This window comes from Sorex araneus, chromosome X, assembly GCF_027595985.1.
Source record: "Sorex araneus isolate mSorAra2 chromosome X, mSorAra2.pri, whole genome shotgun sequence".
Taxonomy (NCBI): Eukaryota; Metazoa; Chordata; class Mammalia; order Eulipotyphla; family Soricidae; genus Sorex; species Sorex araneus.
In genome coordinates this window covers 86,546,331-86,564,853 of record NC_073313.1, presented here as the reverse complement: position 1 = coordinate 86,564,853, position 18,523 = coordinate 86,546,331, and the positions used below count along the sequence as shown (strand labels likewise).

Below are 18,523 nucleotides of genomic sequence, written 5' to 3'. Positions count from 1 at the left end.
GAATGGCATGTCTTATATACATCTATTTAAAACCTAGATAACGAAAGATGATTCAACATTTATAACTGGGGCCAATTCATGTAAAACTGCTGCTGGAAACATATTTGAAAAAATATTCATCAAAACAATGGCTTCTTTAGATAAGTACCAAGAGGATTACTCCACAGCTTAGAAGCCAGCCTCGAATGCTGGGGGGGAAAGGCAGCTCAGATAGAAAAGGGACCACCTAGTAAAGGGAGGGCCCACTTGGGATGGGATATGCAGGCTGAAAGTAGACTATAGACGGAACATGATGGCCACTTAATACCTCTACTGCAAACCACAACACCCAAAAGGAGAGAGAGAGCAAAAGGGAATGCCCTGCCACAGAGGCGGGGTGGGGTGGAGGGAATGGGGTAGGGGTGGTGGGAGGGATGCTGGGACCACTGGTGGTGGAAAATGGGCACTGGTGGAGGGATGGGTACTCGACTATTTTATGACTGAAATACACAAGCACGAAAGTTTGTAAGTCTGTAACTGCACCTCACGGTGATTCACTAATAAAAAATTTAAAACAAATAAAAACAAAAAGATAAACACTGGCTTCTTAAAAAAAAACAACTCAGTACATGTTGGAGAACTGTGCTTTTCATTCAGCTTTGAACTTGCTAGGAAATCATATTAAACCATTAAACCAGAACCAATCTTTTCTACCTAGGTCATTTAACTTTGAGTTGAAGGGATTATGAGAACTTGGGCTTTTCAAAGGGACTGAAGGTTGAATCTCAGCTGCTATAAAACAAAGAGAAAAGATCTATCCTCAAGAATTTTCCAAGGATTCAGGGCTAAAGGGATAGTACAGTAGGTAGGGTGCTTGCTTTGATGGGGAAGACCTGGGTTACATACTTAAATTCTTGCAAAATTATTATTTTTTTAAATTTTTGTTTTGGGGCCACACCTAGCAGTGATCAGGGCTTTTTGGGGTCATACCCGGCAAAGCTCTGGGGTTACTCCTGGTTCTGCACTCAGGAATTACTCCTGGTGATGATCAGGAACCATATGGGATGCCAGCGATCGAACCTGGGTCAGCTGCATGCAAGGCAAACACCCTACCCACTGTACTATTCCTCCAGTCCTGAATTTGTCTGTCTTCTGTTTAATGGTCACAAATGGCAGTGCTCATTTATTACTCATCTGTGCTCAGGAATCATTCCTGCTAGGGATCAGGGGATCATATGAGGTGCTGGGGATCAAATTTGGGTTGTCCACGTACGAGGCAGTTACCCTGCCTGCTATATTGTCTCTGACCAAATGAATATTTTACGTAAGGTAAAAGTGGGGAATGTCTGACCTGTGGGTCATAGAATGTCAAAATCACATGGCCTTGGTACATTCTAGGACAGACATGTATGCTTCTTGTCAGCTACCCATAGCCAGTTTGCCTGTCTATATGGCCTGTGGATAATGTTAATACCTCAATAACCGTTGGCAGGAAAACAGGATCCCACTCCTGACTACATATGAAATTACTAGTAAGATTTATCTAAATACCTGTACCGAATAACCTTTTACTATTTACTAAATCTTAGAATTTTCAGAGATTGGTGACAATTTTTTTTATTTTGGGGCCATATCTGGTGGTGCTCAGGAAGGGTGCCAGGGATCAAACATAGATTGGCTGCATGCAAGACAAATTCCTACCCACTGTGCTATCCCTCCAACCTGATTGGTGACTATTTTAAAAGTCAAATTTTATTTTTTTGCTTTTTTTTGGGGGGGTCACACCCAGCGATGCTCAGGGGTTACTCCTGGCTTTGCACTCAGAAATTACTCCTGGCAGTGCTTGGAGGACCATATGGGATGCTGGGTATTGAACCCGGGTCGGCCTCGTGCAAGGCAAACGCCCTACCCACTGTGCTATTGCTCCTGGCCCCAAAAATCAAATTTTAAATGTAACTTACCTTCATATGAAATTGCAGAGTCTCAAAATGAGTGAAGTGAGTACTGCACTTTGGACAAGCTCTTACAGGTATTCCAGTTGTATAATGAAATGATGCGTTATCTGGATCTAAAATAAATTAAGAACTGTCACGAGTCAAAATCTTATGCAATTTTTTTCCTGCAGCGCTAAGGACCAAATATAGGGTCTCGAACAGATGAGGTATGCCCTCTAACAGAGTCACATCCTCTGCCCCTACACTTTGTTAAATATTAAAGAACCAATAGTGCTTTATAACTTTACCATACTTTCAAAACTACTTTATAGAAAATATAATTTCTATTTTTCCTATGATAGACTTTATACTCACTCTTTAAAAACATACCATAAGAGGACGACTCTAACGGAGAAATACTCAAAGACAATGAAGCAGAAGCATTTACTTGGATAACATCTTCAATGATCTTTGGTTTCTGGGGAGTAATACTGTTTGCTCTCAGAGCAGTATAATATTATGGTTTAAATCAAATAAACATAATTTTGAGCTAAATTAAATATAATAGCATTCAATTATCATATGTAAGCTGAGCAAATAATGATCAAAAATTATGTGATGGAATAGGTAGAGAGAGTATAAATAGCTACTTAAAATAATTTGAACTATGCATAATTTGATCAGTTCATGAAATAAACTTTTTATGCCACAAAATTCTAAGGAAGCTTTCAAATAAAAAATATGAATAAACAACAGGAAAGAAATCAGACCAAAAATATTTCTAGCAAAAACCAGAACAACAATTATACTGCCCCGAGCTTAATGGTTCAGTCTAATGGGATGAGTGGGCCTGTCAGGAAACTCCTTTTTACCTTTTTCCCCATTACACAATGAATTCCTTTTACATTTATTTATTTAATTAAATTTATTTATGCTTTTTGGGTCGCGCCCAGCAATGTTCAGAGGTTACTACTGGCTCTGCACTCAGAAATTACTCTTGGCAGTGCTTGGGGGACTATATGGGATGCCAGGGATTGACCCCTGGTCATCCGCATGCAAGGCAAACGCCCTACCCACTGTACTATCACTCCGGCTCCCCTTGTTTTTTTAATCAGATATTCACCCCAAATTTAGTTCAAATATATTTAATTTTGGGGGTTGCACCCAGCAGTACTCAAGGCTTACTCCTGGCTATGCACTTAGGGATCACTCCTGGAGGGGCTTGGGGACCATATGGATGTTGGGCATTGATCCTGCTGGCAGAATTCAAACAAGTGCACTACCCATTGTACTATCTCCTAGGCCTAATGAGTGAGCTAGTCTATAAATAAACCAAGCCAAAGTCCTCTTGAAAATAAAAGACAACCAGCAGCGCTGGTTTCCACACATGTGAGATACGTATTTTCACAGATGCAAAGCAAATGCTCTACTGCTGATAATAAAGTATATTAAAATTACAAAGAGGAGCAAGGAGCTAGCTCCAAGTGCTGGAGTACATGCTTTGCATGCTGGAGCCCCAGGTTCAAACTCTGGCACCACATGCTCCCTCAAACATTGCCAGGTGTGCCCTCAAACAATAATTTGTTCTTTCTATGTTGCCAGGAGTGATTCCTGGGTGCAGAGTCAGGAGTACATACTGAGAAATTCCAGGTATAGATAATCCCCAAAATTCTTCATGGCATATCAATTTATGAGATTAATAAACCAATTTGGTATACAATAAAAACAATTATTAAACTCAAAGTTTATATTTAATGGAAATTTACTGGTATTGACTATTTAACTATTACTTCAGTAAAGCCACTTTAAAAAACAATTACATTTAACTACTACAGCTGCATCATTTATTCCAATAGAAAGGCACGAGCCTATTAAGAAATCAACTATAAACAATCATGCATTAGTCTCATACTAATGACCTTCCAAATAACTGAAGCTTATTTTTAAAACCACAGTATTAGGACATCAAGGGAGTTTGACTCACAGAAACTATATTAAGATTTTTCAGTCCATGGGTGATTCTAAGTGAAAAAGAGCTCAAGAGTACATGTTAGCTAATATGTAAGATACAAAACATCCTATACAATTTTATATAACATCACCTAGAAGGCTTTTAGGAACTATAAGCTACCTTACAGCATATGAAAAACTTAACACGAAAGTATGAAATATAGAAACTCAGTCTCTATTTGTATTCAACAAGTTTCTTTATTATAAATACATATATAAATACCAAACCTTCTATATCATCTGCGATATTATCTTGAGACAGTGATTCTGAATCCTGGGTCAAGTCAAACAGTTCCTGAGACTCATCCGAATCAATTTCTAGTGAGTCACTTGCAAAATCCTGCAAAAATAGTAATAATTCTGTTTCATGAACTTATTTTTTTTACTTTTTGAGTCAAACCTGGTGATGCACAGGGGTTACTCCTGGCTCATGCACTCAGGAATTACTCCGGGCCGTGCTGGAGGGACCATATGGGATACTGGGAATCGAACCTGGATCGGCTGCATGCAAGGCAAACACCTTACCCACTGTTCTATCGCTCTGACCCTCATGAACTTTTTATTTTATTATTATTATTATTTTTGCTTTTTTGGGAAACACCCAGCGATGCGCAGGGGTTACTCCTGGCTCTGCACTCAGGAATTGCTCCGGGCAGTGCTTGGGGGACCATATAGGATGCCGGGGATCGAACCCGGGTCGGCCGCGTGCAAGGCAAACGCCCTGCCCGCTGTGCTATCACTCCGGCCTCCTCATGAACTTTTTAAAAAAGTACAATTAGCTGTATGTCAATATTAGAAAGAAACATTAGCTTTAAAGTTATAAAATACAAAAGTAATCATTAGCCTGTGATGGTTATTATGCTGACTGAAATGGGTCAGAGGGAGAGGGTCAGACAAAGAAGGATCACATTCATTTGTGGAATATAAGACAACATTATAGAAGGCCCCGAGACGGCGGCTCGCAGGCGCTGTCATGGCGGGTTTGCGGAAGAAGACGACCGGCCTGGTGGGCTTGGCGGTCTGCGAGAGTCCGCACGAGAGACTAAGAATTCTATACACAAAGATTATTGATGTTCTTGAGCAAATGCCTGCAAATGCGGCCTACAGAAAGTATACTGAACAGATAACAAATGAGAAGCTGGGTATGGTTAAAGCAGAACCAGATGTTAAAAAATTAGAAGATAAGCTTCAAGGTGGCCAAATAGAAGAGGTGATTCTGCAGGCTGAAAATGAACTAAGTCTGGCAAGAAAAATGATGCAATGGAAGCCGTGGGAGCCTTTAGTAGAAGAACCTCCTGCCAACCAATGGAAATGGCCAATATAATCATCACTAAATGTTTTGTGTATTGATGGAAAACTGGTGTAATTAAATGCTCTGTTATAATTTAAAAAAAAAACAAACATTATATGCGAATAATACCCAAAGACAATGGAGCTAAGGTCCGGGAGGATATGTCCATGGTAGAAAGCTCGTCATGGGGATGAAGCTTGTCATTGGGGGCTTGGAAGATGGGGAATGCAGGTAGGACAGAGAAGGGACCACTATAACAACATAATTGGTAATGATCACTTTGGACAAGAACTGGGTATGAAAAGGAGGAAAAATGATGAGAAAAAAATGGGAAGGAGGGAGAGAGGAAGAGACACAGAGAGAGAGTAGAGTGAGGGGGAGGGGAGAGAGGGACAAATGGACAGGTAGAGGGAGAAGGGGAGAGAGAGAGAAGTATCTGTCAGAGAGGCAAGATGCAGACAGGGGCCAGAGGGGAACTGTGGACATTGGTGGCAGGAAATCTACATTGCTGAAGGGATGGGTGTTGGAACATTGCATGACTGAAACCCAATCATGAACAACCATAAAATGAACTATAATAAAGAGATGAGGGGCTGGAGCGATAGCACAGTGGGTAGGGTTTTGCCTTGCACGTGGCCGACCCGGGTCCGATTCCCAGCATCCCATATGGTCCCCTGAGCACCGCGAGGAGTATTTCCTGAGTGCAAAAGCCAGGAATAACCCTTGCGCATCACCGGGTGTGACCCAAAAAGCAAAAAAAAATATAAAATAAATAAATAAAGAGATGAAGTATTTGTTGAGGGAATGTGCAATTATACCCCTAAATACATATAATTAAAAATATATAAAATACATATAATATACATGTACATTTATAGGCCTGTAAACCATTATTTGAATAAAAGTAAAACGTTCAAATACTTGATTCAGTTATTTCACAATCCATTTCCTAGAATTTACTCTAAGGAAATTATATATTTGGTTTTGGTTTCTGGGCTACACCTGGGGGTGCTCAGGGCTTACTCCTGGCAGCTCAAGGCATAACATGGGGTGCCAGAGATCGAACCCAGCTGCGTGCAAGGCAAATGCCCTACCCTCTCTACTATTGCAATGGTCCTGAACAACGTTTTTAACAAGTTACTTGTTGAATAATATATATGCTCTCTGATGAGGTAGCACTTACTTTTAAAAATTCTTTTTTTATTTTTACGTGAATCACCGTGAGGTACAGTAACAGACTTAAAAACCTTCATGCTTATGTTTCAATCATACACTGATCCAGTGCCCATCCCACCACCAGTTCACATTCTCCACCACCAATGATCCCAGTATCCCTCCCACCACCTCCACCCCTAGCCCCACGCCCCACGGCGCCTCTGTGCTCTCACCACACCTTTTGCTCTCTCTCTCCTTTTGGGTGTTGTGGTTTGCAATATAGGTACTGAGTGGCCATCATGTTTGGTCTATAGTTAACTTTTAGCTTGCATCTCCCATCTCCAGCAAGCTCTCCAAGCACCCTTTACTTGGTGGTCCCTTCTCTATCTGAGCCGTCTTTTCCCCCAGCATATGAGGCCAGCTTCCAAGCCGTGGAGCAATCCTCCTAGTACACATCTCTACTATTCTTGGGTGTAAGTCTCACATTCTGTTACTTTATATTTGTGGTAGCACTTTAGACTTAGGAAGAAATTTGAAATATTAACTCTCTTTAGGGGCTGGAGCAATAGCATGGGGCTGGAGCAATAGCACAGCGGGTAGGGCATTTGCCTTGCACGCGGCTGACCCGGGTTCGAGTCCCAGCATCCCATATGGTCCCCTGAGCACCGCCAGGGGTAATTCCTGAGTGCAGAGTAAGGAGTGACCCCTGTGCATCGCTGGGTGTGACCCCCCCCAAAAAAAAGCAAAAAAAAAAACTCTTCGGAAGAACTTCTGATAAAGAACTATCTTGAAAACTTTTAGTAACTTATGTTCTATTTTTATGCCTAATTAGAGAAAATAATGTTAATATTTTATACATAGAAACATTATTTTCCCCTGAACTGGATATTAGAAACAACTTAACACGAACTATTTATCAAAAAACATCATGTCGCACATCGTCCATTATTTAGTTTGTACACTATCCTATTGCTGGATTATAGGTTTTAATTTTTCCTATTTTAAATACTTCTCCATAAAACATTGTCATTTTGTGGGCCAGGGAGACAGTAGAGTGGGTAGAGGGCATTTGCCTTCCACATGGCTAACGTGGGTTTGATCTCTCATTATGCACCATGGTATCCCTCGAGCCCACCAGGAGTAAGTCCAGAGCACCACCAGGTGTAGCCCAGAAACCAAAACCAAAACCAAATAAATATGTAATTTCCTTAAATTCTTGGAAGTGGAATGTGAAATCACTGAATTAAGGATGTGAACTTTTTACTTTTATTAAAATAATGCTGGTTTACAGGGGTATAAATATACACAGGTTTTAGGGTTTTAACTACACATTCCTTCAAAAATTGCCATATCCCTCTACTATATTGTTCATGGGATTTCATGGAATGTTGGAAATCAAACCTGGGTTAGCTGCATGCAAGGAAAGCATCTTACATTCTGAACTATCTATCTCTCTAGCCCCTAACTTTCAAAAGTATGAATTTATATGCATGGAGAGAGTGCATATTTTATTAAACTCTGGATTTTGACATTTCAGTTCCATCATTTTCAGCTGTGTGGTCTTGAGAAAATTATCTAACATTTTGAGCTTTAGTGTCCTCAATTAAAAATTGGGATAATGAGGGGCTGGAGCGATGGCACAGCGGGTAGGGCGTTTTCCTTGCATGCGGCCGACCCGGGTTCGATTCCCAGCATCCCATATGGTCCCCTGAGCACCACCAGGAGTGATTCCTGAGTGCAGAGCCAGGAAGTAACTCCTGTGCATCGCCAGGTGTGATCCCAAAAAAAAGCAAAAAAAAAAAAAAAAAAGAAAAATTGGGATAATGAGAATGCCTCTCTTTTAAGGAAGTCATAGAATTAAATTTACTTGTATGTAACATTTAATACAAAGACTTACCCACATGGAATGTGAAATAACTGAATCAACGATATGAACTTTTTACTTTTATTTAAATAATGCTGGTTTACAGGGGTATAAATATAAAAGGTCAAATACTACCATTTTCTACTAAATTATGAATATCTCAGAACAAAACACAATAACCTTGGAACTATCACCCCAATAAAGAAACATGTTTCAGTTTACTATATTTACATATTTATTTTCTATTGAATTACCATGAGATAGAGCTGTTCATGATCGGGTTTTAGTCATACAATGATCCATCATCCATCCCTCCATCAGTATGATAGTTTACTATCTTTTGTAATTATCCAGCATCCATTACTGATAACACTTTTGACTCACCTTTAGATGACAATCTTCAATTTTACTATTTAAGAATATTAGCTAATTAGTTCCTGCAGAGATTAGGTATTAGTTTAACTATCTTACATAAAGTTGGTGAAATTTTCCGATAGCAATTATGCTTCTATCAGGAATGGTGGCCAGCTATGCTAGTTCACAATTCTCAGTATTATAATGTCTGTTGTATACCTGAGTTAACTGTATTTTCAAAAATACTTACAGGTTTAGACACATTAGAAAGAGAGCTCTGTGAAGATTTAGATTCAGAGTCAAGATTAAATATAGACAATGGAGTCGCTGGTCTTGATGCTGGGCTTCTGCTCTGTTGGCTTGCAGACCTCATTAGATCAGTACCACCTATTTTTTAAAATTACGCAATATGGTGAGTGCATTTCAATATAACTAATTTGACCAAACTATGTCACTTTAAAATTAAGATAATACTGTACCTTGACTGAATATCTCATTCTTTATTCCCTTTGAAGATGAGCCGGGGATACCCCTGTTCAAAATATCTAAAATACATGTTTATCTTAAAATGTGTTGCTTGAGGGAATATATAGTTAGATGAGAAAAAATATATGAAAATATGTCCATATACAACCAATGTTTGCAGTATATTCTTTTCTTGATAGTGACAAAGTTATACACAGACTCATGTTCCTGACTCAAAATCAAGCTGTCCCCAAAATCTCATCCACATTCATATCCCACAAAGTTTCATTATGTACCCATAATGACTGATTTGATTATCTAAACTTTGATTCTTTTGTTTGCTAGTTTTGGGCTATACCTGCCAGTACTACAGGCTACTGTCAGTAGTACATAGAGAGACCATGCAGTGCCGCTTAATTTTATTTTATTCTTTGTATTCTGAAAAAATTACAGCATCAGAGATCATAGTCTAAAATTGAATCTCTAGTTCACCAGAAAATCTTAAATCCATTCACAATACCAATAATCAATTTTAGCCTAACATGAATATCTAGATCAATGCAAGATTGCTCACTTTATACCCATGTGAACTTCTAACTTCTAGACTAAAAATCAAATTAAAAATTTAATAGAGGTTTGCCTAAAATCATTAATCAGGGAAAAGTTATAAACCTTTTAAAAAATGCCATAAAACTTGTGCAAAATAGCTATTTGATTTCGGGAGACCAAAAAAATAAAACCCCGCAAAAGCTAAAATAATTACTCTTTTCACTCCTAGCACCATAGGGAAAGGATATATTTATTATTTTATATTATATGTATATTTATCTTGTATCATTTTTTAAAAAGTAGTGGTTTTATTCTTTGTGATTAAAATGTAGCATCAAGTACAACCTAAGTTTTCAAAGATCAAAAATTCTGTTAATTCATATACTGATATTGTTTTCATTCATACATTCAGGGCATTTGCCACACCCAGAAGTGCTCAGGAGTTATTCCTGTGCCAGGAAATGACCCCTGGCAGTGCTTGGTTAGGGGCTGACCATATATGGTGCCAGGACTTCAAACTGGAATGCACGGCAAACACCTTAACCCTTGTGCTATCCTTTTGGCCCTTTAAGGTATTAAAACCATTTAACATAAATTTTTGCTCCTTCCCTTTATGGTGATTGTAAACACACACAAATATCTATGCATATATTTAGATATATATGTGTATGCATATGTGTGCATATAGATATACATAAATATTTATATGTATTGCAAACTCCGTACATTAAAAATATTTTGTAACTCATACATAAACAATAAAATCATCTGAGTTAATTAAAATACACTAAGCTCAATTTTCTTTTTGGTAAAACTATTTAAAAACTAATACATATTGTTCTAATTGAGCACAATTTTTTGGCTTAGGAGCCAACAGTGCTCAGAGACTACTTAAGTCTGGTGCTCAGAAGTTGCTTCAAGCAGGGTTTGGGGAACTATGAGGTGCCTGGGATTGATCTCAGGCCTCCTGCATGTTGAGCTATCCCCCTGGCCCAGAAATTGCGTACTATTAAACTCCACTTGAACTGTCATGCTTTCCATAAGATGATTTGAATAATTTTAAAATATGAAAACATTTAAATACAAAATTAATCACAGGCACTGGGGAAACAAAGAATATAATATTCTTGACCACCATGAGCAATGAGCATGCCTACATGCCTCCTACAATTTTATAACTGAAATAACACTCCATTAAGTATCTCTCAATTTGTTATAGGAAATGATGCTGAGAATTAAATTATTCTAGATTTGCTCTTACCTCCAAATACATCCAGATAATAGTGATATACTAAGATTATTTATACCTAATTACTAGACAACCCACTGGCTTCTCCCATTAGGAAGCTCTTATAAAACAGTAAATCACTGAATTAAATGCTTACTTGAAATGGCTGGTTTTGAACTTAATATCTCTCCAACAAAAATCAGCTCATCATCATCATCATCATCTTCTTCTATTTCTTCTTCTTCTTCCTCTTCTTGTAATTGTTCCTGCATTTCTTCTACTTTTCTCTGCCATGGCTCCAGTTCCTCTTCTTCACATTCCATAAAGAGTTCTGCCATTCTGAAATTACCTAATTTTCACAAAGAGAAAAGCAAGTCTCTATTTCTAAAGAGCACTTTTTATGCAATACACAGCTTTACATCATACTTTAATAGTAATTACTAAATTATAGTAATAATAGCAACTACTGTCATTACTAATACATCCTAATAGTAATCAATTAATTGCTATCTGTAGGAAGTAAAAGAAACTTAGTTCTCAATCTCTAAGATCTTAACTTGTAAAACTAAACTAGCTAATGGATTGACAGTAGTTATTTATAGTGGCCAGTGAATCTTAGATCAAATCAGCCCATAGTGAGTTTCCATTTTATGGCTAAAATATGATTGTGTAACAAGAGAGAAAAATTAAGCGTAAGAGGCGACAGGGGGGATACACACACAAAAAAAACTGAACCTGATTCAGAGATACCAGAACAGAAGAGCAGGGATTTAGTGCTAGTATGAAAAAAGGGGGAGTTATGTGAGGCTTATTACAGATCAAGGGCAAATAAAAGATTTCTTCAACAAACGAAGCAAAGAATCTATATAGGGCTGCCACCTGCCTACAGATATTGAACAAACACATAGCTTCTGGGAAATAGTGCTTCATTTTTTTTTTCATTTTGGATTTTTTTTTGTTTGGTGTTTCCAACAGTGCTGCATTTTTTTTTTCATTTTGGATTTTTTTTGTTTGAGGGGGCAGACCGAACAGTGCTCAGGTATTTAACTCTTAGTTGCTCGTTTGGGAGTTAGGTGGGGTATCACTCCTGGTGGTATTCAAGGACCACGTAGTGCCAGGGGTAGAACCTGGGATCCTTGAATGCAAAGCATATGTACCATCCCATTGAGGTTATCTACGAAACTCTCATTTTTCTTTTCACTGGACAGAAAAAATTCTCTCAAATAATTCAATAGTGCTTTTATTAACTCAATATCCTTTCAGTAAATTCAATATTTACTGAGATATTATATGAAGCCTGGCTGGTTTCATGATATTTCAGGAGATAAGCGGGTCTTGTAAATGGATGACATGGGTTTCATTCTAGCATTATCTATGCCCCCCAATCCCTGACAGGAGTGATCCCTGAGCACAGAGCAGGGAGTAAGCCCTGAGCACAGTTGGGTGTGACCTAAAACAAACATACCCTCCCTAGAATTTATGTTCTATTGGTCAGGAATACACATTTTACATTTGGGTCCACACGGTGCCATGGGTACTGACCAATGTAACTGAAAGGTTACAGGTTTCAGGGTGGGTACTGAAATCTTTAGTAGTCAACAACTAAATAAGAGCTGGTCAACAACCTCTCCAGTCTACCGTCACTGAAAATAGGGCTTGCTCTATCAACAGCTGGTACAAGGTGAGACAAATTCAGGTTGAAACAGTCAATCCAAACCACTTTTGTTACTATGGAAACTAATTTTCCCAAATCTGGAAATAACTGCATTCAACAGACTGACTACAAATGACACATAATTTGTGACTGGAGAACTCCAGAAATAAGAAGAGATATTGGATATTACTAAGTGAAAGAAGAAAATCTAGGAAAGTTATAGCCTGTGTGATTCTAATTTCATGACATCATGGGAAAGACAAAGCTACAGAGAAAGTAAAGAGATCAGTGGCTGACCAGAGGGGTGGAGGGAGTGAAAAGGCAGAGAACAGATGGTTTTTAGAGCAGTACAACTACTCTGAATAATACTCTAATGATGAATACACAACATACATTTTTCAAGCCCACAGAACATACAACAGTGAACAGCACTGTAAACTAGACACTTCTTTAATTGATGAATTGATATTACTTCATCAAAGGCACCTCACTAAAAGTGCCTCATTCCGAAACATAGACAAACGAGTAAGCACCAGAAATATGACTAAAACTAAAAATGTTATGGCCGATGATGAGATTCAGTACTGGAAACTAGCTGCATTTGTGAGGTCCTTGCTTTGATCCCCAATACAACAAATAAAGCTGTGAAAAACAAAGGCAATTAACATTAAATGATCTTAAGAAAAGTAAAAATATTACAATGGCCAGGGGGAAATACTGGAGACTGTGTTATTATCATTTTCAGAGACAAGATAATTTTATAAAAAGTAATACTCAGGGGTTGGAGAGCTAGTCTAGTGGGCAGGCCGCCTGCCTTGCACATCGAACCCAGGTTCGATCCCCAGTATCCCATATGGGATTAATGCACCACTAGGATTAATGCCCTAGTGCAGAGCCAGAATTAACCCCTGAGCATAACTGGGTGTGACCCCAAAACAAACAAAAAGTAATATTCAGGAGCTGGCGCAATAGTAAAGAGGGTAAGGCATTTACTTTGCACGTGGGCCTACCAAAGTTCCCCTGAGCCCACCAGGAATGATTCCTAAGCTCAGAGGCAGGAATAAATCCTGAGCACACCCAAGTGTGGGCCAAAACAAAAAAATATATATAAAAAATAAAATAAAATCCAAAATTAAATAGTAAAAATCTAGATGGCCAGAGAGATAGTACAGCAGGTAAGGAACTTGCCTTACATATGGATTGCTGACTCAGGTTCTATGCCCAGCACAACATATGATCCTCTCAGCTCCACCAGGAGTGATACATGAGTACAGAGCCAGGAGTATGTACTGAGCATCACTAGGAGTGCGTCACCACTCCACCAAAAAAAGTGAAAAGTATGTGTGTAGGGAGCCGGAGCGATAGCACAGCAGGTAGGGCGTTTTTGCCTTGCACGCAGCCGACCGGGTTTGATCCCCAGCATCCCATATGGTCCCCCAAGCACCACCAGGAGTAATTCCTGAGTGCAAGGCCAGGAGTAACCCCCGAGCATTGCTGGGTGTGACCCAAAAGGCAAAAAAATGTGTGTATACTAGAGAAGACAAGACTGCTAGAAAACCAATTTCAAAGGTAAAACCACGTAATGAAAATTCCAGCAATAGAGGGAAAAGAGGAAATAATTACAGTAAATTATAATAGAAAGCTCCAGTTTGGAGCTGGTAAGATAGTGCAGAAAGTAAGGCACTTGTCTTGCATGAAGCTATGACTCTGGTTTGAATCCTCGGGAACAAATATGGTTCCCTGAGCACCATCTAGGGTCACTCCTGTGCAGAGCCAGGAATAGGCCCTGCGCACTGCCATGCATGGTCCCAAAACAAAACAAAATTCCAAGTTTTAAAGAATATGAATCTCAAGACTGATACAGCCCACTGGGACACAGTACAAAAAAATTCTCAAAGATAAAAATAAAGGATGTAATCATCAGGTAGGATAATCCTTACCTGTTTCTCTCTATTTAGAGGGCAGATAGAACATGATGATTGGAGTTTGCATGATTTGTGCGTGATTATGGTTGGCAACACCCTGATTGCTCCTATCTGGTTCTAAATTTTTTAAAAAAGGGATAGGGGCCAGAGTGATTCCTGAGTGCAGAGGCAGGAATAACCCGAGCACTGCTCAGTGTGACTCAAAACCAAAACATAACAAAAATAATAAATAAGTGAATAAAGGATGTAGACAAGCATATCATGAAATTTAACAATATAGCCAAATATTAGAGAGACAAAGAGAAAGTAGAACCAATGATCTCATTGAGGGTATTAATAAAAATAGTTTTCAATGTATAATTCTATACCCAGTCATTATTTCCACTGAGCATAAGATACATAGAGAAAAGGGGCTGGAGGTATGGTATAAGGGTTAGGCTTTGTATGCATAAGTGTTGGAATATAGCTCTAAATATGTTAGGCCTGACTTTGGTTTGTCCTTTCTCCCCTTGTCACTAGGAGCTTAGATATATCAGTCACGCTCATCAAAGTGCTCCCGAGTCAATACCATTCCGTTGTTTATCTGTAACCACTTCTACCAGTTTATCTGCTCTTCCTCTAATCAAACTCTGTTAATTTGTAAGGTCAGACCTTGCTAGGACAACTGTACTTGTATTGTAAGTTAATATTGTCTTTCTCCTCTCTTATGTCTTTTGAATAGTTTACTTTAAAACAATATCCTTTTTGTATGGACAAAGAAAGGCATTTATTAATATGCTTTGATAACATGGGATTTAATTGGCTTCAGATATTATTCATTCCTGGGCATCTGCTTTCTGGACTTAAGCCTCAATTGCCCTTGCTTCCTAGCACCCCCAAAAGCAGAGTCCCGACGAGGGACGGGATGGACCCAGGGCAAGCAGTGAGTTATGTACCCTGGCATCGAGATGGGCCTGGCCAAAACGCCCAATGCTTAACTATATGTTAAGAGCTTGGTCATGGGCATGTCATGTCATGATCCAAAAGCAAGGACGAGACTAGGGCCCTGCTAGGGCTAGGAAAGACTAATCTGGCCTGAGCACTGTAGTCTGAGCACTGTAGTCTGAGATCAAGGTGACCTCCATTGAGAGCAATTGTATAAGCTTAATGTGTCTCTTGCTATGCCCATACAAAATGATTTATAATATGAATACTTATATGTTAGCTGGACAAAGAGAGGAGAAACACACCCATGGGATTCTGCTCTTGGGCAGATGTCCTGCTGAGAGATTCTGTCCTAGTGAAAGCACCCCCTAAGGGATAGAACTTTACCCCCTATTGACTGTAACCACACCTATTGTGTGGAGGGATTTAACGAGGCTGTATGAGGGGGCTGGGGGCGAGTTCCAGAGGAGCAGAGAGAGAGAGATGGGAGTGTTTAGAAAGAAGTTTGGAATAAACTGTGGTGAGACCAACCATCTTGCCTCCATTCCTTCATTCGCCCTGTGCTTGGCTTGGTACGGTGAGGCGCTCCCCCCGTCCCCGTTCTTTTCCTTTTACACACATAAGACCTTGACTTGATATCTGGCATTGAGAAGTGAGGTGCTGGTGGACCCCAAAATCCTCTGGGGGTAATTATGAAGGTCCTTGGCATAGCAGAACCCAAGAAGCAACACATCCTTGGGCCTTGACATTCAACTGTCCATCAGAGAAATGTAGTGGCCTTAGTCCTTTGAGAACAACCCCCCAGAGACAAGTGACATCATACAAAACTTACCTCCAATTCACTATTAGGAATATTTGATCAATATACAAGACTTAATAACGAGGAAGACACAGGCCACAAAACCATAACATTTAACGTAATACAAAGACAAAGAAAACTCTCAGGACAACAGAAGTTCAATAGATTTAGAAAGCAACCAGTCAGAGTAGAGCAGGAGAACATTACTCCCAAAAGGAATGTCTCCAAGAGACACAACATACACACAGTCACTTACTCATACACATATTAAAAATTGTAAGATTACCTGACAGGTATTACCATGTAGGAAATTGCTTAAGAGGCTGCAGAAGGGTGTGAGAAGACTTGGCTATAACGGTCAATAAATTAAGCAATTTTTTAAAAATACAATTTAAAACTGCTGTATAAAAGAGAAAAAAAGGAAATGTATCCATAACATTAACACAACAGTATTAAGTTTATTAGGGAACAGTTATTATAGTCTTCAAATTAATATATAACCATTCTGGGAGGCACTTGGAGGGAGGCTAAATATAAGAAAACTTTTTTGGCACATTGGTGGTGGTGGAAGTAATTTTCTACAGCAAGAGCATAAACATTATTGGAAAAAATTAGAAAAGAATAATCTTAATCTAAAAGAGGAAAATTAAAAATGGAAATTTTTTCTGGCAGGAAAAATTAAATAATGGCAAAAATGATTCAAGAGAGCAGTATATGTGTTTTGAGATTTCAAAATGTGAAAAGAAAAATTTTAGAATAATAGCTGAACTATTGAAAGTGAATATTTGAAAAAAAAATTTTGCCAGCACATGAATATTTATCTTCTCCCACCTTTCTCTCCCGCCCTTAAGTCTGGATACACCTTTCTCTCCCACCCTTAAGACTGTGATTGTGATTTGCAATTTAAAATACTGTCTTTGAGATTTATCCTTTTCAAACTATGCATAGATTACTCTGATTTATAAAAAAATATTAAGGAAGACCTAAATTAAAATGATAGCAATGGAAAAGAATAGAAGTGGGGCTGGATGTATGAAGTGAGATGCAAATAGAGGAACAACTGAAAAAAAAAGGCCTGGGAGACAACTGAGAGGGCTATAGTAAATACCTTGCACCTTCAAGGTGCCAAGTTCAATCCCTGGTTTTACATGTATGGAGCAGCACTAAGGTGGTCCTGCTGGCACCTAGCTCAAGAGGACCCAAGAAATATTATATCACTAGGTTGAAACATTGGAACATCTGGTCCTATTGTCCAAACAGCATCAGGTTCTGGAGCCTCCTGAATACTGCTTAGGAGCACAACCCCCAATTTTTTTTTAAAAAAGGTGATTCCAGGTTCCTAACTTAGAAAATTACATCTTTTTTCTGGAAAAAATTGTCTTTTAAATACAGCTATTTCTGAAGATAATTTTACTAGATGAAGATGTCATTTGTACATTTTATTCCAAGATTTAAAGGAACCACGTAGGGATGGGAGAAACAGTACTGCAAGTAGGGCATTTGCCTTGCAACCTGGGTTCAATCCCTGGCATATGGGAATATGGGAATACAGTGCCCTAAGCACCAACATATGGGAATATGGTGCCCTGAGCATCACCAGGAGTGACTCCTAAGCACAGACCCAGGAGTTAGTCCTGAGCACCTCCAGGTGTGGCCCCCAAAACAAAATAAAGGTACTGATGTAAAAAAAATGATGGATAGGGAATGACATACAAAATAAACACATTAAGAAATTGGTGCCATTATTTAATTTTTTAGTTTAAGCTCCTGTCTTATGTAGGAACATAAAAATCATTTCTTGGTATAATGTTGTCTAATGCTTAGTAGTCCAATTAGTAAAAAACAAAACCAAAAAAATCTTTCCACCCTCACATATGTAACCAACTTTATTGACTGATGTCTTTCTTGTCTAACCTATATCTTCTAAAAATATACAGAAAATGGGACTTGCGAGACAGTACAGTGGGCAGAGCACTGCCTTCAAGTCAGCTGAGCTCGATTCACAACACCCCACATATTCTCACAGCACAGACAGGAGTCACTTCCAAGCACAGACCCAGAAACTGCCTTGAGTAATGCTGGGTGTGGACCCAAAACCAATAAATAAAAACATAGGATGCTCTATTCAAATAATTAAGTTTTTAAAAAAAATTATTAATGAATCACCATGAGGTACACTTACAAACTTACGAACTTTTGTGTTTGCATTTCAGTCATACAACAAATAATTAAATTTAATTTAAAACACCACCCCTATTATTTCCCTTGGAGTACTCATTTTTCCTTCTCCTCCAATCTATAAATATTTTCCCTTCATTCCTTACTTTCTACTGTCCAAAATAAGTATAGTAGAAAGAATGGATGTGAGATTAAATTATCTAGCTCAACTCTT

General features: G+C 38.7%; 2 protein-coding genes and 1 pseudogene across 5 annotated transcripts in view; 2 read left to right on the top strand and 1 right to left on the bottom strand.

The window, feature by feature from the left end:
* ZNF280C (zinc finger protein 280C) overlaps positions 1 to 18,523 on the bottom strand; it is a 62,080-nt gene that overhangs the window by 28,059 nt on the left and 15,498 nt on the right. The window contains exons 3-8 of one of the 4 annotated variants that reach the window (XM_055121724.1): positions 16,418 to 16,480; positions 10,987 to 11,178; positions 9,067 to 9,132; positions 8,838 to 8,974; positions 4,152 to 4,263; positions 1,941 to 2,047 (exon numbers count right to left, since the gene is read on the bottom strand). In XM_055121724.1, the coding sequence (XP_054977699.1) occupies positions 1,941 to 2,047; positions 4,152 to 4,263; positions 8,838 to 8,974; positions 9,067 to 9,132; positions 10,987 to 11,167 (603 nt within the window). In that variant the 5' untranslated portion in view covers positions 11,168 to 11,178; positions 16,418 to 16,480. Of the gene's footprint in view, positions 1 to 1,940; positions 2,048 to 4,151; positions 4,264 to 8,837; positions 8,975 to 9,066; positions 9,133 to 10,986; positions 11,179 to 16,417; positions 16,532 to 18,523 lie in introns of all 4 variants that reach the window. The other 3 variants (XM_055121723.1, XM_055121725.1, XM_055121722.1) reach the window with 3 other exon arrangements.
* Positions 4,868 to 5,262, top strand: LOC101554385 (NADH dehydrogenase [ubiquinone] 1 alpha subcomplex subunit 5-like). Its single transcript, XM_004606361.2, has one exon. The coding sequence runs from the start codon at positions 4,897 to 4,899 to the stop codon at positions 5,245 to 5,247; it is 351 nt and encodes a 116-aa protein (XP_004606418.1). The 5' UTR covers positions 4,868 to 4,896; the 3' UTR covers positions 5,248 to 5,262.
* Positions 14,401 to 14,524, top strand: LOC129400589 (U8 small nucleolar RNA; annotated as a pseudogene).